Source organism: Hetaerina americana, unplaced genomic scaffold, assembly GCF_022747635.1.
Source record: "Hetaerina americana unplaced genomic scaffold, ioHetAmer1.1.p SCAF_45, whole genome shotgun sequence".
Taxonomy (NCBI): domain Eukaryota; kingdom Metazoa; phylum Arthropoda; class Insecta; order Odonata; family Calopterygidae; genus Hetaerina; species Hetaerina americana.
The window spans coordinates 2,318,683-2,344,492 of record NW_027287041.1 but is presented as its reverse complement, the minus strand read 5'-3'; the positions used below and the strand labels follow the sequence as shown (position 1 = coordinate 2,344,492).

At 41.0% G+C, this 25,810-nt stretch overlaps 1 protein-coding gene across 3 annotated transcripts in view; it reads right to left on the bottom strand.

Moving 5' to 3' along the window:
- The window catches only part of arm (armadillo), an 85,558-nt gene extending 60,689 nt beyond the window's left edge, over positions 1-24,869 (bottom strand). For 2 of the 3 annotated variants that reach the window (XM_071591380.1, XM_071591382.1), the window contains exons 1-5: positions 24,769-24,869; positions 24,332-24,390; positions 21,849-21,896; positions 4,655-4,909; positions 3,304-3,491 (exon numbers count right to left, since the gene is read on the bottom strand). In XM_071591380.1, the coding sequence (XP_071447481.1) occupies positions 3,304-3,491; positions 4,655-4,909; positions 21,849-21,896; positions 24,332-24,368 (528 nt within the window). In that variant the 5' untranslated portion in view covers positions 24,369-24,390; positions 24,769-24,869. The remainder of the gene's footprint in view (positions 1-3,303; positions 3,492-4,654; positions 4,910-21,848; positions 21,897-24,331; positions 24,391-24,768) is intronic. The other variant, XM_071591381.1, reaches the window with a different exon arrangement.
- Positions 24,870-25,810: the final 941 nt, after the last annotated feature.

Here is a 25,810-nt window from a genome sequence, read left to right as displayed (position 1 = left end):
GGAGGGATACAAAATTTCGTTGGCAAGATCATCTTTCCAACGGACACATTTCAAAATTTCTAACTGCTCCAAAGCATCGAGCCTTTGACCTTTTTCTTCAAAATGAATAATTTTTGTCACAAAGTCACTTTTGTGATCACTTTCGATGAGGTGTTTTGCGAAGAGAGATGTTATGTTCTTATTTTTTACACATGTTTGGTGTTCTTTAATCCTTTCTTTAAATTTCCGTCCTGTTTGTCCAATATACTTTGTGCTACAATCCGAGCACTTTAACTCATACACTCCACTCCTCTCGTTTTCGGGGACTTTGTCTTTAGTGTGAGAGATCAGGTTCTTAAGGCATGAACGACTGTAAAAGGCACATTTAATTTTTTCTTTAGGTAAACTTTTAATTACTTTTTGAGAAATAGTCCCAAGATATAGTATTCTCCGCCATTTGGCAGTGGGATCTTTTACATGTTCGGGGTTGTAAATGTGGCTTAAGGCTATTTTTGTAAGTTTATTCCGGTAAAGTTTATTTATTAGATCTTCTGAATACCCATTGTTTACTGCTAACGTTTTAATTACATTAAGTTCCTTATTTACATTGAATTTTGACATAGGGATAGCGGTCAAACGGTGGATCATTGCATGAAATGCCGAAAGCTTTTGGGTGAAGCAATGCCTTGAAGAGGAATTAATTAATTGGTCTGTATACATTTCTTTCCTAAAAATGGAATACTGTAACCCATCTTTGTCTTTAGAAATGGATAGGTCGAGGAAATTCAGGGAACCTTTTTCCTCTTTTTCACACGTGAATTGTACATTAGAATTGATAGAATTTAGATGTGCTAGAAACTGATCTAGTTGCCTATCAGAACCTGTCCACACACAGAAGACATCGTCTACATATCTTAACCAACAAAATACATTATTAATGAGAGGGTAGGCTGAGGAGAACAAAACTTTTTCAAAATTGTCCATATACATATCGGCCAGGAGTGGGGACAAGGGCGAGCCCATGGCTAAACCATTGGGTTGTTGGAAATAGGTACCATTAAAAATGAAATAATTTTGGGAAACACACGTCTTAAGTAATGCACAAAGTTCACTTATAACTGGAACTGGGATGGATTTTCGGATGAGGATGTCTTCGGCAAGGTTCACCGCTTCCATGGGTGGCACGTTGGTGAAAAGGTTGCGTACATCAAAGGAAACAAGCATGCACTTTTTCGGGATGACCTTTTTCATAAGTTTGTTCACAAGGTCCAAGGAATTCACTACACCATATTCCATGTCAGCTCCCAACCACATACTAGCGAAAAGGCTTAATGTACTCTTCAGGGAGGTTTCCAAATTTTCCACGGAATATGGTGTAGTGAATTCCTTGGACCTTGTGAACAAACTTATGAAAAAGGTCATCCCGAAAAAGTGCATGCTTGTTTCCTTTGATGTACGCAACCTTTTCACCAACGTGCCACCCATGGAAGCGGTGAACCTTGCCGAAGACATCCTCATCCGGAAATCCATCCCAGTTCCAGTTATAAGTGAACTTTGTGCATTACTTAAGACGTGTGTTTCCCAAAATTATTTCATTTTTAATGGTACCTATTTCCAACAACCCAATGGTTTAGCCATGGGCTCGCCCTTGTCCCCACTCCTGGCCGATATGTATATGGACAATTTTGAAAAAGTTTTGTTCTCCTCAGCCTACCCTCTCATTAATAATGTATTTTGTTGGTTAAGATATGTAGACGATGTCTTCTGTGTGTGGACAGGTTCTGATAGGCAACTAGATCAGTTTCTAGCACATCTAAATTCTATCAATTCTAATGTACAATTCACGTGTGAAAAAGAGGAAAAAGGTTCCCTGAATTTCCTCGACCTATCCATTTCTAAAGACAAAGATGGGTTACAGTATTCCATTTTTAGGAAAGAAATGTATACAGACCAATTAATTAATTCCTCTTCAAGGCATTGCTTCACCCAAAAGCTTTCGGCATTTCATGCAATGATCCACCGTTTGACCGCTATCCCTATGTCAAAATTCAATGTAAATAAGGAACTTAATGTAATTAAAACGTTAGCAGTAAACAATGGGTATTCAGAAGATCTAATAAATAAACTTTACCGGAATAAACTTACAAAAATAGCCTTAAGCCACATTTACAACCCCGAACATGTAAAAGATCCCACTGCCAAATGGCGGAGAATACTATATCTTGGGACTATTTCTCAAAAAGTAATTAAAAGTTTACCTAAAGAAAAAATTAAATGTGCCTTTTACAGTCGTTCATGCCTTAAGAACCTGATCTCTCACACTAAAGACAAAGTCCCCGAAAACGAGAGGAGTGGAGTGTATGAGTTAAAGTGCTCGGATTGTAGCACAAAGTATATTGGACAAACAGGACGGAAATTTAAAGAAAGGATTAAAGAACACCAAACATGTGTAAAAAATAAGAACATAACATCCCTCTTTGCAAAACACCTCATCGAAAGTGATCACAAAAGTGACTTTGTGACAAAAATTATTCATTTTGAAGAAAAAGGTCAAAGGCTCGATGCTTTGGAGCAGTTAGAAATTTTGAAATGTGTCCGTTGGAAAGATGATCTTGCCAACGAAATTTTGTATCCCTCCCACTCCCCACTCCTAGACCTACCACTCTTCTAAATCAAAAATGTAATTCTCTTTTCTTCCCAGCTACATTGTAACCTTTTTACCCCTCCGACCTCCCTCTCTGACCAACCCCCCCCTCCTATGATCAGAAGGTATATATAGCCAGCGTGCTTCTATGAGGACCACCTGATGATGACGTTCAACGTCGAAACCTGGGTCGTGTGTTTTTTAAATAAAGTGTGTGGAATTACAAAGTCAATTATTTCATTACATACAAAATTTTTTATGTTTGTTAATATTTACTTTTGTGTCTTTATTTCACTAACGGGTACTACTTTCCGGATGACCCTCGTATTAAAATCCTTTTGGTGGAAATGTTAAGTTTAATTTTTACCCTCATAACGAAGGAAGTGCACAAAATTAAACCTGAAACTGTTATCTTCACGTCTAACCTTAGCGAGGCCTGCCACAGACAAAGAGTAAACACTGAACACGGCCGTACACTTAATCATACTTCCACGTCATGTTTACCAACATAATACAAGAAAAAACTTTGTGAATCAGAAACACAAACCTGCAAAATTTAAAAATTCCCATTATTTCCAGAACACAACTTGTGTACTAGGAAAGAGAGGCTTTCGGACGAAAAGGGGATAAGTTGCAGCATGCCCTGTTGTTTCCCAAAGAGACGCAAAGTGATACCTTACCTGATAGTTGATGAGATTCACAACGGCATGCTTCAGCATCTGGCTCGGCTCAGCCAATCTCTGCACGGCTGTCGGCTGCTGCGGATCAAACTGAGTGGATGGTATCTCCAAACCTTCCTCCAGTGTCTCCGGGAACATTGCAGCCCTTACTCGCTGAGAGCGAGTCTGGCTCAGCTGTTGGTTCATCTCTGCGGAACAGACAAGCCAGTGTGCCGTACGGCACACAACATTACTCAAGAATTCGCGAACAACCACAAATACGAGGGTGGTCCCAGAAACACACGGCACGTTTTCAGTGAATTTGTGAAAATGCAGGGAAAATTGGTCATCGTTACATGTGATACAATACTTTTATTTGAAAACCCGCAGCCCCCAACCAATACACCAAAGCTGAACTGGATTATTCTACTCTGGAAGTGAGTCTGCTCCTTTGTTTAACAGTAAAATATTGGGTAGCAGAGTTTAAATGAGGCCGTACCAGGTGTCAAGACGAGCATCGCATTGGTCGACCAAATAAGGGAACCATATACCATAGTCCCCAACAAGGTTAAAACACGTGATTTTGGTGAAAAGGCTGATCTCACTGAGTCAAATTGGGACTTTTCCCCTTTTCCTTGAGACTGCGGCAATGTGCTTACAATCTAAAGGCAGGAAAAAACGAAGTTCTAACTCACAGAGAACTGCTGACAATGTAATCCATTACACAGGGCGCAATTGATTAGATACGACGGACGGCAAGAGAAACCAAAATGATTACAAAGCAGTGCTCTTATTTCCATCGTCTCAACAAAGTCTCATTAAGCAGTTATACATCAACACCATGACACCATAACACATCCAAGAGATTACAGACGAACACAGATTAGTGGCCTTTCAGTGGCTTTTCATAGTGGAAAGACCACTCAGAAAAAAAAACGAGCAAACAATTAGGCTAAGCTTCCCGACAAGTACAAAACTGAACGAAAAATTATAGTAAGAATTTTACTTTTTGAAAAGCATTTGATATTGCTAATAGAAAATTAAAAAATGTGTCTTATAATTGTATGGAATTCACCCTATTGAAAGCACAAAAACCATAAATTATTAAAGAAAAAACCATAAGTTACAGCGATTTAAACAATAGCCTACTCAAGAGCCGATATATATATCGGCCCGCCGCACTTTTCGCCAGGGATACAAAAGCCGATATATCAGCCCGCCACACTAAGAGGGTTAAGTACGAATTCTCCATTAAGAAGAAACGTACACCCCATACCATGCTGGGAGTTGTGGAGCAAACATTGTGCCGAAACCGTGTTTTGGGAAGGGATACAGAGATGCTGGCAGCATCAACAGGATCTTGTATACTCACCATCAACCTGCTCCTGTGTGAACCCTTGGGCAAACCCCTGGTCCAGATCGAACATGAGGGCGTCCGTCGAGGGGTTCCCATCATTCATGTCGTTTGGGTCATTCGGTTCCTTGCCCGTGAGGGACGGTGCCTGGGTGGTATTCCCGGAATGGATTCCAGAGTCCCCCTGGTACGATGCCTGCTGCCATAAGAGTGTTTGCTGGTCCTTTGGTACCATGTCGACACCTCCCTGCTGGTTGTAGCCGCTGTGAGACACTGTGGGGAAAACGGGAGAGAGACAGTCAGATTACATCCATACAAGAGCCAGGGGGGGCGAGGTACACGTGAATATCCTATGCCGCTAAATCGTGGGAAGGCTTTCTCCGAGGAGTGCCCTATATTAACGGAACTTATCTACTGCGGAAGCTTCCAAACACAATACAGGAAGCCCTCGATATTATCAGGAAATAAGGTCGTGAGATAAACCTATTCCAATTTACTCTGGAAATTTTACGGTGTTAAATACAGAGGCAAAGAATACGCTTTCACGAGACTCCCCATGGGACACCCCCTCAGCCCGGCCATCCTCCAGCGCTGGGCCACGGATGTCCTGACCTTGGTGCAGCAGAAATTTCAGGTTAATGCAATTATTTACTTAGACGATTGGCTAATCTACAGTGACAAAAAGTTTTGTGGCTTCCAGATAGCCCAATATCTCAAAGAGACTCTTAATATTACCATTAATATGTCCAAATCAACATTAATGGCCACACGAACTATTAATATATATATATATATATATATATCGGCGGTATATCCAGGATACTGGCGAGGCACAACATCGAGGCTATCCACAAACCACCGGGAAAAATTAGAAATTTGCTCGTCAGAGCAAAGGACCCTATCGGCCTAAAGACCCCAGGCATATACCAAGTCCCGTGTGCCTGCGGAGATGTCTACATCGGAGAGACGGGGCGGACCATTGAGACAAGATTAAAAGAACATAAAAGAAACCTTCGCCTGGGACAATTGGAAAAATCAGCCATCGCCGAACACAGCATCGCGATGGATCATTCCATCAATTTCAATGAGACGAAAGTACTTGCCCGCGCCGGTGGTTACTGGGACCGAATAGTCAAAGAAGCAATTGAAATTAAAATGGCAGGACATAATTTCAATAGGGATTCCGGCTATTCCCTCAGCAATGCATGGAAACCGGTGCTAAACCAAGTAAAGAAAGGAAGGAACAGACCACAACTGCCCGGAGACCAATCAGTAGGTCCCCCCTCCTCGGGCCAATCACAGGTCACCTGAGGCGGGAGCTCAGGTATATAAGACGGCCAAATACAGAATGGCAGCCATCAACCCTGAAGACGATGCACGAGTCAGGCATCGAAACGTCGGCTAATATGGAACCCTCGACCCGGTGGAAGACCCGAGAATCCTTCACGAACTATTCCAATTGTACAAATCAAAATAGTTCATAAAGAAACAATGTCGTAGTAGTAGTTTTGAGGGGAGGCGATTGACATCTGAGGTCATTTGCACCATAGGGGATGGACGGGAAAGGATGAAGGGTGGAGAGAGAAACCTGGCGTCGGCATTAGCCTACTCTTTACAAGAGGCACCAAGGGGTCTGCAGCTTAACGTCCCATCCGACGGACGGCGTACTCCCCCTAAGCACCCTCCACAAAGCAACTCAAGTAGGAATCGAGATACCTCTGAAAAATATTCAACACCGCCACTGGGATTTGAACCCGGGCCCTCTGGGTGGGAAGTCAGTACATTAGCCCCCACACCATCTTGATCCCCAAGAAACTATGTCCCTGCAATAAGGAAATGGAAGACATCCCCATTCTAATTCCTTTTGTTATAAATATATCAAGTTTATTTAGCAATGTTGGGGATTGGGTTTGAATCTCAGGGGCGGTAGATATTTTTCGGCGGTATCCCAAACCCTACTTGAGGCGTGTTGTGTTGAAGAACACTTTTGAGTGAGTACACAATCCATCATATGGGACGTTAAACTGTCTGACCCCTTGGTGCCTTTCATTTAAAGGATAGGCTTATGCCCACGTCAGGTCCCCTCCATTCCTGTCGCTATTATGTTATGATATCATATCCCTTCAGAGCACCACTTATCAAACAATTACTGTAACAAATTTGTACTTTATACAAGTGCGGGTGGACTCAAAGACTGCTAATTAGGCGTGATGACACCCCAACAAAATAAGGGGAAGGGGAAGTAAATCTCACAGCAATGACCTGCCCTTTTATCAGACTCAAGAGAAGAAAGAATAGACCAGCACCTTATAATACCCCTTCTTAACTTAATGATAAAACCGCCTGTCGATATACAAAATTAACCTCGAGTTAAGTTCGCAAGTTAACTGTAAACCTTTTTCTTTCGACGATTTCCACGATGTGGATTTTAATTATTAACTCTGCATTTGAGAGATGATTGAGGCTGAATGCTACGTGGAAATCATTTGAAAAACATGAAGAAATTATCCAAAAGACTCTCCGTTCCCACAGGAGAGAATTAAAGTATTACCATCAACTTGTTTCGGTACACTTTAGTATTACCATACTATCCCATCGATAACACTCACGCAGAACTTTGCATTCATCATGAATTAGTTTAGATACCACGCGCCCAGGGCTTCATGGTTATCTTGAATGTATATAGATGCCGCGCACCCATATATATATATTGAAATCATAATTGCCTGAAGCTATCTACCGTAAGTACACAGAAGATTAAAGCCGGGTGATTGAAATTAATTCCGAACAATGGAAGAACCAAAAAATAAACAATATTTACAAGCCAACGCACTATGCCTGCTTGCTTTTTCTCTATCATTCATAAGCCAAAACGAGACCTAATTTTTAGTGCCCCCTTCCTTGCTATATAAAGTAAATTTCAGCAAAGCAGGTATGAAAAAATAAGAGAACGAATGAAGTAGAATTTCCTTGTCCTGTCTGCTTTATTTCGCTTTGTTTGTATATACGCTTAGCCATTCTATACGCCCTCCCAAGTTCTACGAAAGTGCCACCTTAATGGTGATTGTTTCAAAACTGAATTGAGTTAAGCTTTTGTATTTTAGAATCGTCTCAAGAAAATTACCCAACCGAGAAGAAAATCATATACAGCCATCTTTTAGCTATAGGTCACCAACTCCGCGGAAGGAAATCGCGAGGCAGCCAGGATTAAATCCATTAATAAATCTTTTAAATCAAAGTTACGTTCTATTGGGGAAAGTGGATGATGTCTGGCATTAAAGACTACACAGAATCGGGAAGGATTAAAAGAGTCTCGTGAAGAAATAAGCCGGTGGATCCCGGAACGTTTGGTAGGGTGTCAGAGGGACTTGTGTACTAAATGTATTTGAAAAATCTTCAGGCAATATTTAAACACCAGTGCTAGAAGACGAGGAAGAGTTAACTTCGGAGAGCGAACTCGGTACTGTGCCTGAAGAGATAATCAATACATTCTTAAATTCATTCAATTGTGATTCTGGTGAGGAATGTATTGGGTCCGAGTGATCTACCCATCCTATTCATATGTCCATGTTTATAATACAACGTACTCTACGTATACCTGATGTACTGTGTATTAGAACAAAGAATTATTACGTAGTTGAATAAATTAAGTATAGAAATTACATGTTCCTTCATTTTCTCACGGATTTATGAGATGAAATGACTGCAACAGTACCAGATATGTATAAAATACAACGCAATTAGAGAGGTATGATTTCAGACTAACTAATTTTTGCGAGGTTATTTAAATTATTGTTTATACATAACCCGTATTGTCATTTTTCCGATCATCTGAACATTTTTATATACATAACACGCACGTAATCGATTGGAAAATACGATACTTGGACCAGTCTTGTAATTACATTCCTTGTAATCAGTCCGGAAGATGGTTTAGTGTCGTGAAAATAGCCAAGAGTAATAAACTCTTTCCTGTGGCAACACAAAGTCATTTTTATTCTTTCTTCGAGCTCTGTATGCCTCTTGGGTTAGCTAAAAGCACACCTAATGACAACTGAATTAAGGTACAGATATACCTTGTGTACGATTGTGAAATTAAGGTATCAGACATGTGATAGTGCACCAATGCAGCTTGTGGTACCAGGATTTGACACTTATGATACCATTTTGTTGCGGCATCAAACTAGTATTAGATGCACCCGCATTGACAAATTGAAAAAGTGTTTGCAAAAGCTTTGTGGTCCAAACAAAGAACATTCGCTGGGACAGCATCAATTTTTTGTTTTTATTCGACGGAAACTGCTGCTGAATCATACTAAGCGATTACTTCGAGAAGCTTAACGTGAGCTCAATTCCATCATGCACGTTAATGATGGTTTCAGGCATTTCATAAGTGTCGACTGGGATGTTTGCAGACCAGGAACGCAGGAAAACCACCAAAGAGGTATGAAGATGTGGAATTGCAAGCATAGTCGGGGGAAGATGATTGATAGACACAAAAATAACCAGCAGAGCAATCGAACTGCTCAACAAGCTATTTCCAATCGCCTACAGCAGATGGGAAATATACAGAAAGGAGGCTGATGGGTACCACAACACAAGTTTAACGACAGGCAGATGGAGAGGTGAAAAACACGTGAATTTTTGCTCACACAATGCAAAAAGAAGTTGTTTACAGAATCGCACCCAAAAGTGGTAGGACTGATTTTCTCTGGCGCAAACGGAGCGGTGGAGGGGAGTCTGCCTGGCAGGGTTAAGTGGAGGAGGCTCTTAGCAACAGACCGACACCAACCTCAGTCGCCTGCGGGCTGTTGTTGAGTGAGGACACCGTTTTTAATGGAGCAAGTTTTTTGTCCGCGTCGAAAAACAAAATGAATCTGAATTTAGAGCAACGTTATTCCGTGAAGTTTTGTGCGAAACTCGGGAAGACGGCAACCGAGACCCTCGATATGATCAAGCAGGCTTATGGGGACGCTGCCTTAAGCCATTCCACAGTATTTGAGTGTCACAAGTTGTTTAAAGAGGGTAGGGAGCTCGTTGAAGACGACCATCGCTCCGGACGGCAAGAACCGACACGAATGTGGACAGAGTGAGGACACTGCTGAACACAGACCGATGCTTAACCAGTGAAGAAATTGCAGACCAGTTGGGTCTGTCTGCATCCAACGTCAAACGCATTATTTCACAGGATTTGGCCATGCGCAAGGTGTGCGCCAAGATGGTGCCGAAAATTCTGCCATGGCGTGCTCGTCGTCAGACAGCTCCTGGCCAAATACAGCGTTGCCGCACCCGCCCAATTCTCCCGATCTGGCACCACCGGACTTCTTCTTCTTCCCCCCGATGAAAAGACAGCTCAAGGGACGACGTTTTGACTCGATAAAGGCCGTAGTAGTTTTGAGGGGAGGCGACCGACAGCTAAGGTCATTTGCGCCATAGGGGATGGATAGGAAAGGATGAAGGGTGGAGAGAAACCCGGCGTCGGCATTAGCCTACTCTTTACGAAAGGCGCCAAGGGGTCCACAGTTTAACGTCCCATCCGACGGACGGCGTACTCACTCAAAGTGCCCTCCACAAAGCACCTCAAGTAGGGATCGAGATACCTCTGAAAAATATTCAACACCGCCGGGATTTGAACCCGCGCCCTCAGGGTGGGAAGCCAGTACGTTAGCCCCCGCACCATCTCGATCCCCGATAAAGGCCGTTCAAGAGGCTTCGACGAGGGTCATCATAACGGCATCCCCAAAGAAAATTTCCAGTGGGCGTACGGGGAATGGGAGCAACTAAGTTATACTAAGTGTGTAGCAGCTCAAGGAGCATACTTTGAAGATTATTAAGTCGATGTAAGTATATCGTCAATGAAATTCTTGCAAAAAAATCAGTCCTACCACTTTTTGGGTGCGACCCTGTAAGACTATATTTTGTCAAATAAAAATTTTTAAGGCTTCAATTCGCATACTTGACTGAGCTCGTATTTCCCATTACTTCTTAACCTTCTGCATTATAACAATAAAATGTAAATGCAACAATTGCAGAGAGTGAAAATAATTCCATACCTCGATAGCTTAACTGTCTATAAAAGCACTCGATCGGACAATTGAGGGACCTGGGTTCGAATCCCGGTCAAGGCAAATGATTTTTACACTCTAAAATCATTGCATTGAAATGCATATTAGCGGACAACTCTGTTAAAAGTGATCTTTACCGCATCTCCCACAGTTTCTCGAGATAAAACATTTCACTCCCAGAAATGCCAAGTGAATAAATAGGACTATTTGACTATACGCGATGGATAGTTCAAAATCTTTCCCTAAAGACAAACTATTTCTTTATTAATCCTTATTTATTGATCTTAAACCTTGCTTAAAGCTGACCAAACATGAATTTTAGACATGATTTCCTCTTACTAAAATCTATCAAACCATTATTAGCAGCAATGGATTCAAAATTGGGACTTTGCTCGCATGTTAAGCTTAAACAACCTATCCAATCCTTTGCTCTCAAGAACACAGCATCCTAAAGGAGACTTTGAAAACCTTCCTTGAGTTTTATTAATTAGTTTAGGAAGATTGCGTAGAATCAATGGTAGTCTAATTGATTTATTAACTTGCCACGTGATTGGTTCAGCTTTCTGATAAAAATATGGTCTGCTATTCAATTGACGATAGTTTTGTACCGCAGAAAAAAATGATTACGCCCGTTATTACAAATTACTGAATAATTAATGTTTATTTACCTGTTTTAACGCCCTAATCACATTCATTCGTGCTTTTGAACTATTTTGAGTGACATGAATTGAATCCAAACACACAGCACAACAATGTTTTTGCGATTATAAATTGTATAGTACTCGTATCACTTGAGTAATGCTCCATCATTTGTCAATTACTACGAAAAGTCAAGTGTTTACTATTAGCTATATTTTTCAATTAGTCTAAGGTGTTTAGGTTGGGCCGGGAAGAGATTCACGACGAACAACGCCCTGGGCAGCCTTCAAAACCGACAGCAATGCAGCTTGTGTTCAACAAATGTTGGACTCAGAACGTCAAATAAGTATCAAGATTGTTGTCAATTAATTGCACATGTGGTGTGCTATTGTACGAGGGTCATCCGGAAAGTAGTACCCGTTCGTGCCGCATGAAGTGCTGACGACGCGAGTAGCCGCTGGACGAGGTCAGATAGCTTCAGTGGCTTGTCTGCCTTCTCTGAGCCAAGTTGCGTGACGCTAGCATTGCCTGTGTTGTTTCTGTGATTGTTTACAATGTTTAAAAAAATTGAGAACGCCGCCAGTTGTGAAGTGAGGGCAGTGATTAAATTCCTCAATGCAAGAAACGTTCGCCCATGTGATATTCATCGCCAATTAAAGGAGGTGTATGGAGACAATGTAATGGACGAGTCGTCTGTTCGGCGGTGGTGTCGCAACTTCAACATGGGGAGGGGGAACACACACGACGATGAGCGTTCGGGGAGACCGTCTGTCATTACAGACCAACTGGTGAGCTCAGTTGACGAATTCGTGAGGAACGATCGGCGCGTCACAATTGATGACATCTGTGAGCATTTTCCCAATGTTTCTCGAACAATTGTTCATGAAATTGTTAAACACCATCTGCATTATGCAAAAATTTGTGCAAGATGGGTCCCTCGCGTATCTCAATGAGCTGGCGGCGAAGGACTATGCAGCAGGAATACAGAAACTTGTCACACGTTATGACAAATGCCTTAATTTGCTTGGAGATTATGTTGAGAAGTAGTTTAAAGTATCCTCTTTCAAATAAAATTTTTTATGTTTGTTAATATTTACTTTTGTCTTTTTATTTCACGAACGGGTACTACTTTCCGGATGACCCTCGTATTTCGCACTGTTACCGCAGATTTAGCAATGAGGAAAGTGTGTGAGAAGCTCATGCCCAAGTTTTTGTCAGACTACCGAAAGACCAAGCAATCAGAAATTTCAAACAAACTTCGGCAACGTATTGAAAATAAACCTGATTACTTGGAGAACGTAATCACTGGTGATGCAACCTGGGTTTTTTTGAATACAACCAAGAAACAAAATGCCAAAGCTCTCCGAGTGTAACACCTGACCAGTCCCCCAAGCCCCAAAAAATCAAGACTGAGCAAATCAAAGGCGAAAATCATGCTCATTGCCTTTTCCGATAGCAAAGAAGTAATCTATAAGGTGTTTGGCCCTCAAGGACAGACAGTAAACGATGCCTACTACGTTGGAAATCCTGGAAAGACTCCGAAAAAGGGTCATTAGGACGGGTAAAGACATCTCCGCTTCCTGGCAACACCAACTCCACACTGCCCTACAAATCTGTGAGTTCCTGGCCAAATACCAGGTGCCAACACTGCCTCACCCACCCTATACTCCTGACATCACCCGAGCAGACTTCCTTTTGCTCCCTCGGATTAGGGCACCCCTGAAAGGAACCCGTATTTCGCCCACAGAAGAGATCCAATCAGCTCAGCGACTAAGACCTTGCGAGAGGTCCACAAAGATGCCTCCTAGGGCATGTACAAGTTATGCCAGAGTCCCAAGGAAAAATGAGTACATGCCAAAGGACAGTACTTAGAAGAATTTCTAATGTTTGTGCAAATTTTTTCAATAAATTATGTATAACAAAAATAATTGCATTACTACCTGAACATTCCCTGTAGAAGAAACAGTCGGCACACTACCACGGCAGGATGCCAATTGAGTTTAGGGACTTTTAGACACCAAAATGATCTCTCTAGCCCTACCCAACGCTACACTAGGCTGAAACATAAGGGACCTTTTAGGTAAATCTATATTTCTAAATGGTAAAGCCTTCCATTTCAAGTAGATCCTACCTTAGATATCGTTCATTTCCCTCCTATACTAACAGGAGGTTTAGTTACACATGGATACACAGTTCAAATCAAGATCAGAATACCCTTGCAACAAACAAAAACACCCCTCGGGGGGTAAATTCCTCTCGGGTCCTCCACCGGGTTACATCGTCCATCTCGGCCTACGTTTCGATATCCGACTCGTTCATGGTCTTCAGGGCTTCTGAATGCCGTTTGCCACCTTTTCCCCTGTATATATGATTTTTCCCCCAATCGGGTGTCATTTCATTGGTCCATGGAATGGCGCCTTCCCATTGGACGCCTGTCATTTCTTGGTTTCTCTGATTGCTCTAAGGATTGGTTCCCAAGTGTTACTCAGGTAAAAGCCCGAGTCCCTGTTAAAACTATGCTTTTGCGGGCGGATCCCGATGGCCTCCTTAGTGAGTTGGTCCCAGTATCCAGTGGATCGGCATGTAATTTTGGTCCGCTCACACCTTATTTTATGGTCCTTCCTAAAGCTATGGTCCGCCACTGCTGATTTCTCTAGTTGCCCCAGTCTGAGATGCCTCTGATGTCCTTTCAACCTTGTTTCTATCGTGCGGCTCGTCTCACCCACGTAGACTTTACCGCACTCACATGGGATCTGGTACACTCCTGGGGTCTTCAGCCCAATGGGGTCCTTAGCTTTAACCAGCTGTGCTCTTAATTTATTTGGCGGATTGTCTCCATGTCAAATCTCCTTAATATTCGGGAGATTTTCCCGGAGATCGTGGAGCTGTAGGATAGAAGGGTCTTGGTGATGGGTTTGTCGTCCAATGTTTGGCTTGCACAACTCTCCAAGTACCTTTCAATAGCCACGGATATTTCACTCTCTTTGTAGCCACTCTGCAGGAAAGTCTTCATCAGATGCCTTATTTCCCCCGGAAAGCTTTCTTCAGAAGCCGTGAGGACAATGAATGAGTCGGACATCAAAATGTCAGCCGAGATGGACGATATAACCCGCTGGAGGCTCTTTGTAGTAATATTTAGGGGACGCGACCGACAACTGAGGTCATTTGCGAGGCCATAGGGGATGGATAGGAAGGGATGAAGGGTGGAGAGAAACCCAGCGTCTGCATTAGCCTACTCTTTACGAAAGGCACCAAGGGGTCTGCAGTTTAACGTCCCATCCGACGGACGTCGTACTCACTCAAAGTTCCCTCCACAAAGCACCTCAAGTAGGGATTAAGATACCTCTGAAAAATATTCAACACCGCCACTGGGATTTGAACCTGAGCCCTCTGGATGGGAAGCCAATACGATAGCCCCCGCACCATCTCCAACCCCTCCCCGCTGGAGGACCCGGGAGGAATTTACACAGCTGATATGCCGGGAAAACACCAAATCTTTCACCAAAACCACCCCTACAAGCTCTCTTCAATGCCTGAAACACTAGCACTTTAATATTCTTCTCCAAACACATCTGAGCCAGACGTCCGTCATCCATTCGGATAGACCTGTTTACATCTGCGGAGTGTCTCCCTAATCTTCATACTTCGACCATTTAACAATTGGGTTTTATTTTAAGCATTCTATACTCTATGCACGCTCAGTTATAATCCTCCACACAGCACCAACAGACATACGGCGCTTGAGAGACGAAAAACAAAGCATCATTGCGTGCTGTCACATTTCCAAAAACTTGTTCTGAATCACACTATCCATGAAATGTTTCGAATTATGTCCAAAATTATTCCCATGTGATTAAGGATTACAGTACGGTTATTATATCTATTACTAAACTGTCAGTTAAGGTAGAATTTGCAGAGATTTGAGTCCAATTATAATTTCCTTGCCCCTCCCAACCAAATAACACACGCTGACTATGAATACTAAACTAAGCCCCTCCGTACACTTCCTTCCTCCCTTCATTCCATCCAAAATTTTCCCCTCTAAGTACTAAGTACGGTAGGACGTGGTAGACCAAGGGGTAGAGGGTTGGATTACTGACCGGAGGGTCCCGGGTTCGATTCCCAGGCAAGGCACTCTGGGCACCAGCAGCTGCACCCAAGCTATGTGATTTTTCGGATGGTACCTGATCTTCCTGGGAAACCATAACCGGCACAGTTTATTAAGGAACTGGCCCCCCATACCCTGATGTGTGAATTTCACATGCCGTAAAGGGCTTAGTACTGGTTGAACTCTACCATCACCCATACCAAACCGACCTACGGTTTGATTACTGTGTTTAATACTAACAATATTCCTTATCAAAGTTAAAATGAGCCTTTTCTTAACATTTGTACCCAACGCCCCAGTCATTTTTAGATATTTTGGTACCCTGTATGCCACCCCTAGGGTGTGTGGCAGGGGGTGAATAAACAGGAGACTAATTTTGAAACAAACACGACCCCTACCTCAGTCAAACTATGTTATCCTGATTCCTTTATTGTTTATGGGATAAGTGATACCTTAAATCTTTTCTACACTTTAATCTTTCTAATTTTACTGACATGATCTCTCCTACCATATTACAATGGGGGCAATAATACATTTTCAACAATTTTGCAACAGACAACCTTCCAATTTTAATGCAAGCCGTCTAAATCTGTGACTTAACCTAAACTCCATGAGCAATTTCCAACCTACACCCTCTTATTATTTTAGATACACCGCTAAGTTTATCATCAGAATGTTTTACCAATCTAGTCCCTACCAATGCTGTACATGATCCAATTTGGCAATTAATCCAACATCAAGAGGATTCCATGTACAGGGTTGCACCCTAAAGTGGTAGGACTGATTTTCTCTGGCGCGAACGGAGCGGTGGAGGGGGGTCTGCCTGGCAGGGTAAGGTGAAGGGGGCTCTTAGCAACAGACCGACACCAACCTCAGTTGCCTGCGGGCTGTCGTTGAGTGAGGACACCGTTTTTAGTGAAGCTAGTTATTTGTCTGCGTCGAAAAACAAAATGAATCTGAATTTAGAGCAACGTTATTCCGTGAAGTTTTGTGCGAAACTCAGGAAGACGGCAACTGAGACCCTCGTTATGATCAAGCAGGCTTATGGGGACACTACCTTAAGCCGTTCCACAGTATTTGAGTGGCACACGTTGTTTAAAGAGGGTAGGGAGCTCGTTGAAGACGACCATCGCTCCGGACGGCCGTCGACGGCAAGAACTGACACGAATGTGGACAGAGTGAGGACACTGCTGAACAGAGAACGACGCTTAACCAGTGAAGAAATTGCAGACCAGTTGGGTCTGTCTGCATCCAAAGTATTATTTCACAGGATCTGGCACCACCGGACATCTTCTTCTTCCCCCCGATGAAAAGACAGCTCAAGGCACGACGTTTTGACTCGATAAAGGCTGTTCAAGAGGCTTCGACTAGGGTCATCACAACGGCATCCCCAAAGAAAATTTCCAGTGGGCGCACGGGGAATGGGAGCAACTAAGTTATACTAAGTGTGTAGCAGCTCAAGGAGCATACTTTGAAGATTATTAAGTCGATGTAAGTATATCGTCAATGAATTTCTTGTAAAAAAATCAGTCCTACCACTTTTGGGTGCGACCCTGTACTTGCAGCATACTCAAATTTGACAGTGATTGTAATCAGAATCGGAAGATGGCAGCCTTACCGTCTTGTATAGCTAATTTATATTTATCATATGAATATTACATCAATAATTTTATATTATTATTAAAAATATAGTTTTTTTAAGACCCTGAAAGCGAAAGAGGGGTGTGTGGCAGAGGGTGAATGACTAATGTTGACTCAAATATGACCCTACCGCGGTTGGACAATGTTATTTGGAATCCTTATCGTTCATGGGAAAAATGATATCTTAAATCTATCTCTCCTACACTTAATCTCTCTAATTTTATCGATATGATCACTCCTACTGAAATACGACGGGAGTAATAATACATTTTCAACATCACCGCTTAAGAGACCTCCTTCCGATTAATGCAAAATTTTGCAATCTGTAATTTAAGCATTGCTTCATTGAGTGATTCCCAATCCTAGCCGCTCTAATAATATTTTGGATATGCTACCAAGTTTATCATAACAACTTTTGGCAAATCTAGTTCCTATCAACGCTACAGGTCATCCAATTCGGTAATTAATCCAACTTCAACAGGGTCCCATAATATTCTAGCAGCTGCACTTCCTCATCAAAAGCCACTGGGATATTTAAAATACAAAAACAATCACCTCCCTTTGTGCCCAACAGTCTTTGGCTAATGCAATTCTTGTCTCCTGACAACTATAACCATTAACATTAACCCCTCAGTACTTGGACCAATGACTAAAATAACCTTGATAGACTACAAACTAAATACCAGGGGTAACCATTAAATTGTTATCCTTCACCGCAGAGCAACTATGCACCAACAGTCATTAGCACTCACGGCATGTCGTCAGGGAATGAGCTGTCATCGTTAAATGAGAGTGATTCAAAAAGTAAGGTCCCCAATTTTTTCCCATGAAAAATCAAATTTATTCTGAACTTTGCATACAGGGCGGTTCAATAAGTACCCACGTTTGACGACCAAAGGGCATTCCTGAGGGAAGTTTATGCTAATATCGTGTGCTGCCATCTATCAAACGACGGTGAAACAAATTTCAGACTGATTTTAAAAGGTTAGTTTGGATTTGGCAGCCATTTGAGTGTAAGACGTGTTTTTCGTGAGTTTCGCTTGAAGATGGAAAAAGAGAGCAGTATCATTCGGGTATTCCCTTTTTGTTTTGTTTTGGATGGGAAGGAATGCGAGGAGATGAAAGCAAAATTGGATGCTGTTTATGGGGACACTTCACTTTGCCATCTATGACCACAGTTAGATATTGGTTCAATGAATTTAAACGTGGGCTTACATCTGTTTTTGATGAGGAGCAACCAGGACGCCCATGGCAGACGTGGTTATACCGAGGAAATCATTCAATAAGTCCACGCCATGATTCTCGCTGATTGACGAACGAAAGTGCGCGAAGTAGCAGAGGCCGTGGGAGGTGTGTCGACCAGAACGGCAATTAATATTTTATTACATGATAAGTTGGTAAAATGAAAAAAAATTGTCGGCCTGATGGGTGCCATGGTGATTGCTCACGGTGGACAACAAGCTGATCCGGAGTTGTCGCCACCAAACTGCATGAACTACGTTATGAATTGCTGCCGCACCCCCCGTATTCACCCGATCTGGCTGCCTGTGACTTCATGAACTGCATGAACTACGTTATGAATTGCTGCCGCACCCCCCGTATACACCCGATCTGGCTGCCTGTGACTTCATGAACTGCATGAACTACGTTATGAAGTGCTGCCGCACCCCCCCGTATTCACCCGATCTGGCTGCCTGTGACTTTTTTTATTCCCTAAATTGAAGAAATGGCTCGCAGGGAAAAAAATTTAGCTCAAACTAGGAAGTTATCGCCGAGACAGATGCGTATTTTGGAGAATTCGACAAATCCTATTTTTTGGAGGGTTTAAAAAAATGGCCAGAAAGTTGGGAGAAGTGTATCTTTCCAAAATGGTGACTATTTTCAATAAAAAAAAATTGTTTTAAAAAAAATGGTTCCTTTATTTCTAACACGGGTACTTATTGAACCGCCCTCGTACATCATTTAAAAGGTTGAGCATTTAGCTATTTTTCCACATAGTCGCCTTGATGATCAATCACTTTTTGCATCCTTGTAAGCAGCTTTTCAATACCGGCGTTGTACCTTTCTCCCGCCGCGACACAAAGCACACAAGGAGTGCTTTTCAAGTTCATTTAGTTTGTGGCCCATAGGCATGTCTGTACATTAGATTTCAGCCTACCCTCGTATGATAGAAATCAGCACAGAAACATTTATATACCACCAAACTTCAAGGAGACATACAGAGTACCATATATATTTTTTTTAAATCTCTGAATGGCATAAATGTTGTGTCGTTTACCGATATTATTGCTTGAATAAAGTCCAAGGCATGTATCCCCATTTCAAGTAATCTAATACACAAACTAACACCAACAGAATGAATTCTGAACATTTGAGATGAGTAAATCCTTGTTTATCCTAGCAAACAGATTCTTGGGGACGAACAAATGAGTACAAGACATTGATAATGGAATTATGCCAGAAATGTGGTTAGGATGTCCAAGAATTCAACTCATATGGACCAATTAAGTTGTAAAAAACATGTGTTTTTCAATATGGAAATCAATTTGTACTTTTTCTTATATCATTCTGACTGTTTTAAATTTTCTAAAATTGATAAGTACCATCATTACTTCGTTATTACGAGGACTATAGCAGATGAAAATAGCATAATGCATTTTCCTCCTAAATTCAAACCATTCAAAGGAAACCAGGAGAATACAAGCGATTGGAGGAAGAACATATAATGATAAAGAATCGCCCAGATATATTCTATGATAAACCAATCAAAATAATGCAGTTTAGATCCATAAGAAATAATTTCTTCGCATGATATGACGACCTACGGGTGGCTGGGGGCATATGGCGCATGGTCAGGCATTCCATTGCGCTGTGTTACAAAGTTGAAAAACACACTTCACGCAGAGGCACATCTAACCGCTCAGACTGCTCGGAGCAAACAGGCGACCGGCTGCATTGGAAGGGCAGACCCCCAACCACATTTCCCGACTGACTTTACTGCACTACCATGAATGGTCGCTACACAATGAAATCATGCACATTACTTTCATAATGGACCTCTTAGACTGCTCTGAGCAAACTGTCGACCGGCTAATTTGGAAGGGCAGAACCCCCTCCACATTCCCCAAATAGTTTTAATGCGATATCATTGATAGTCGCGTCACAATATATTCATGTCCGTTCCTTCCAAAATGGAATCCTGAGGGCTAATGAATGTGAGGAAGATGATTGTTAGTTCAAATAGTATGTTTGAATTAAAACAGTAAATACTATTCACAAATTTATATTTCCCAATCAAATTTAAAACTTTTAAAACGGCCAAGGTATTTCAAAGAGGTGTATGTTATCAAAATGTATATCTAAGTTTCAAAACGCATTTAATTCTCTTCGTTTATAAATTATTATTGGGTAATCTACTGGTTAAGGTAGGTTTTTGGATGAACGAAGCTATCAAATAAATATTTTATTACTCCTAACAAAGCACAAAATCCATCATCTTACTCTACATCAGGTCCCCCTTCATCTCTCAGTACTTCCTTCCTCCCTCCATCCCCTATCCAAGACATCCCTATCCCCTGTTCTTTCCCTTTCCTCATATGCCATTAACATTCTCCCCTCTATTACAGTCTTCAACAGCCCCCTGCCGGTCAATACCCCCTTCATCCACTTTTCCTTCCTCCATAGAATTTCTCCCAAGAGACTCACCAACCATACCAAGTACTTCCTCATTCGTTTTCTTCTCTGTCCATACTTCTTCAGTCAGGAGGAAAACCTTTGAAGACGATTGACTCTTAAAAGTGTAAAATTAACTTTTGCAGGTGAAGATACATGAAGAAATGTACGACTAAGGAATGTTATTATTCAAGTAAAATATTCAATGGCTATTAAACCAGAAAGGAATGGTAGTCTTAAAGAGTATTTCACAGACAGTTTTAAATAAAATACTGCATTTATTTACCTTTTACAGAGAGACCTTTTAATATTTGATCGGATGACTTTGAAGTCCCGGAGATATAAAGGTTCCAAAATATTGTTTGCCATCATTCTCCCCTCTATCACAGTCTTCTTCAACATCCCACTATTGCCGGTCAATACCCCCTTCATCCACTTTTCCTGCCTCCTTAGTAATATCTCCCAACAAACCCCTCTCTTCGCCCCTCACCATACCAAGTACTTCCTGATGTTTTCTTCTCTGTCCATTTCACCTTCTCCATTCTTCTCCACACCCACATATCTACAATAGCCTCCAATCTACGTCTATCCTCCTGCCTCAATGACCACGTTTCCATAGCCACATATAGAACTACGCTCCATATCAAAGTTTTAACTAGTCTTTTCTTAATAATATCTTTACCTAACGTCCCTCTCATCAACTCCCTCCTTGTCTGTGAAAGCCTCTTTGCCTAGCGCAATTCTTCTCATTACGTCCCTACTACTTTGACCGTGTTGATCCAAAACACTGCCGAGATACTTTTAAACTGTTCTACCTGCTTTCTCTCCGTTACTTTTATTTTATTATAAATTCATGGGGTTGAGAAGCGAGAATAGCAGGGGTAATTTGCTAAACAGATACTCGAGAATCAAATGTATTTGTTAAATGTTTCCCGAATGGACTGTTTACGATGTCATTTTACATTAGTCCTGGTTTCACTGGTCACAAGAGCGTCGCCATAATTTTTATAGTCAGACATTACTGTTGTATTTCATTTCTCGTCAAAGAACAACACAGATTCTTAATTTTTACAAGAAGACTGCTCACCTGATCCAACGCCTCGATAATGACAGTCATTGCCGACACCATTGTCGGCTAAATAAAAGAAATTCAGAAATTTACCATTTGGTATTCATTTATCATGTCATACACATTTAGCATTTTCACTAAGTTAAAAACCTCATTTAATGCATGCAACAAGCACTCTCTTCTCGATAGAAATACATCTACGATGTTTAATGTTTAAGAAAAATGCCAATTATATTTGAATCCCATGAATATACTACAGAAAAACTTCATTAACTTATTTTAACAGTAATAAACTTGGATCAAACTACAACGGAAGTGTTCACACTACAACGGAGGTGTTCAAACTACAACGGAGGTGTTCAAACTACAACAGAAGTGTTCAAACTACAACGGAGGTGTTCAAACTACAACGGAGGTGTTCAAACTACAATGGGAGGATTCAAACTACAACGGAATTGCTCAAACTACAACGGAGGTGTTCACACTACAACGGAAGTGCTCAAAATACAATGGGAGTGTTCAAAATACAATGGGAGGGTTCAAACTACAACGAAAGTGTTCAAACTACAACGGAGGTGTTCAAACTACAACGGAGGTGTTCAAACTACAACGAAGGAGTACAAACTACAGCAGAAGTGTTCATACTACAACGGAAGTGTTCAAAATACAATGGGAGGGTTCAAACTACAACGAAAGTGTTCACACTACAACGGAAGTGCTCAAAAAACAATGGGAGGGTTCAAACTACAACGAAAGTGTTCACACTACAACGGCAGTGTTTAAAATACAACGGGAGTGTTCACACTACAACGAAAGTGTTCAAACTACAACGGGAGTGTTCAAACTACAACGGGAGTGATCAAGATACAACGAAAGTGTTCAAACTACAACGAAAGTGTTCAAACTACAACGGAAGTGTTCAAACTACAGCAGAAGTGTTCAAACTACAGCAGAAGTGTTCAAACTACAACGGAAGTTCAAACTACAACGAAGGTGTCCAAACTACAACGGAAGTGTTCAAAATACAATGGGAGAGTTCAAACTACAACGAAAGTGTTCACACTACAACGGAAGTGCTCAAAAAACAATGGGAGGGTTCAAACTACAACGAAAGTGTTCACACTACAACGGCAGTGTTTAAAATACAACGGGAGTGTTCACACTACAACGAAAGTGTTCAAACTACAACGGAGGAGTACAAACTACAACGGAGGAGATCAAACTACAACGGAAGTGCTCAAAATACAATGGGAGGGTTCAAACTACAACGAAAGTGTTCACACTACTCACGAAGTCAAACACGAAACAATCTTAACAAACTTAACTTCACAGTGCATGCCTACAAAAATATTTATTGCATTATGTTCGAACTGAAGTTATTTTGGATGTAAATGATAGCAATAAACAAATATCCATCGCACTTCTTTATAATCTCAAAGGTAATTCATCTCACGAATAAATCATATCACGAAAAAAGACATTAAAAAAAACAGAACAGAAGTGCAATTTTATACATTTCCATTTGTTTTAACGAAAAATATTATGAATTATACACCAGTGCATTAAAGTACAGGTCACTTAATAAAAATTCATTCTCCTAATATGATTATATTGCCGTAATTACACACACCTACTTGTACACACGAGTACCTATTAATTATATTAAAATGATATTAACTTCAACAGTTTGAGCGGATATCTTAAGTTTAATACCCTAATGCAAGTAACGATAGCGTTCATTTAAACAACGGTTAACATCCATAAACGTGCTCTTGATAGCAAATTATCCACGAACCTGTACCACTTTGATGATAACACACAATTTTAAGAAAACACAAAGGTCACCATGAGTGACTCACACAAGGCCTGACACGCACGTTTGCAAATCGCGTACACCTAACCTAATATCTCGGCTTATTTTTCCCCATTGGAGGACACACACGACTTTATTCCCATACATTAATACAACACACAGCCAGAAAATAGGTTTTAGAGGTATGATATGGCAAGAAATTCAATTCCCTGACTTCATAAAATCATCTACAAATTAAGTGGCAGTAAGGAACACTTTTCGCGTTAACTCCGAAGGGATTTTCTACTAGTCGCGAATCAATTTGCGAAATTTTCGATCGCCGATTTTGCTATTGCAACGTGGGCAGCAAAATACCTGAACCGGTGCCACCAAATACTTTTAACAGAATCCTGGTGGTACATCAAAATGAGCACATGATAGAAAACGCATATGCCATACAATCCAAGATCCCACACGAGGTATATTAACAATATTTAATTATGTACTGAATATACTGAGGCAAATGACTGCGAACTTAATTAATATTCACACGGGTAGCGATATCCAAGGTTGATGAATGTAAAAATACATATAAGATGCTGATTAGAACATTTTCCCTTCGCAGAAATAAAAAAGTGGTAAAGAATCCAAATGAAAAGGATAACTTGCATATAAAAGAAATGGCAAAATTAAAATCCTCACTACTTACTCGGTCTCACTTGGGCAGGTTGCATCTGGTAACTCATGTTGTTTTATAATCACGAACTCCTGCAAATAATGAGATGAGAATATTTTTAAAAAATTCCATTTAAATATCCAACACGATGGAAATTCCGATAGCAAACACCGAATCAAGCCTTGCACACACATACGAAAAATCAATATCAGACCAACGAAGGTAACTCAACGTTTACTGCAGATATAGAGGAACAGTCGAAAATGATGATAGATTAAATTATAAATGCTTGGAAAACGTTTAAAGATTCAGATTACACCCAAGTTAACATTGTTTAGGTTTGTATCATTTCACCTGTCACCCAAAATACTAGCGTCACCACACCCATTTTAGTGGATTATAAGTACAAAATTCATGTGCCGAATACACTTAAGTTTGTTAATTACACGCAGAAGACTTTTAATACTAACCTGGTTAACGGAGAATCGCTTTTTAATTGCGTTTACCGACAATTCTCGGAGTTTTCGTATACGTTTACTTCGCTCACTATCAAGAAGATAAGATGGCGTCGATGAACTTAGCAAGTGCAGGAAAATCCTTCTCGATACAAAATAGTTCCAAATAAATCATTAATATCCTTCAGGGAAAGCATTCGTGTTTGTGGGTAGTCTTCGATTTAAATTTAATGATATATTTTATTTTATGACAAAAAAACGAACGATTTCCTAGCTCAAATCAATCCAATTATCACGAAATCATTCGGAACAATTCGCGGAATGTTATGATGTATTCTTACGCTCCTCCGTATGATCAATGATCTTTCAATGGCTGATCAATTACGCTCGGATGAAGTAGAATTAACATCATTTGTTTTACGCTCATGATCAAGACCCTCCAACCGCTCGAGAACCATGGAAAATGAATAATAATGTGATCTAGGAAACCTATTTTCCATTTGTTTGTTTATTCTCCATCCAAACGAAGCGTAAGAGCCATCCAGGTCATACAGAATTAGTCATTTACGTGGAATCTTATCTCCATTTCAATGACTCATCCTCATATCTCGCGAAGATTCTCTCTCTTACTTTGTTGCTCAATGGTAGAGCAGTTAAATTGTCTAATTAAACACACTGTGCTGCCTGAGTACAATATTAATGATGGATTACAGCACCAGTCGATGATGAAGGTATTTTAATGTCGGGGAAAACTGCAACTGTTAAACCATAGTATTCCTAGAGATTTAAGTATGCATACACTGACAGAAAATTCAACTGGCGACAGTATAAACTGATGTTGAAGGGGACAAAGATCATTTCCAGCAACTTACGTTGCTTGAAACTCATGTTGCAGTCAAGCAACGCATGCATTACATGCACGTATTCCTTGACCCTCCACTGTTATTCACGGGAATATTGCATTGCTATATCATTAGAATCTTTCCTTATGCTGCATTTCGGTCAAGGATGAAAACCGTTTGACCGAAATTCCATACGAATGTATAGGAGGGGAACA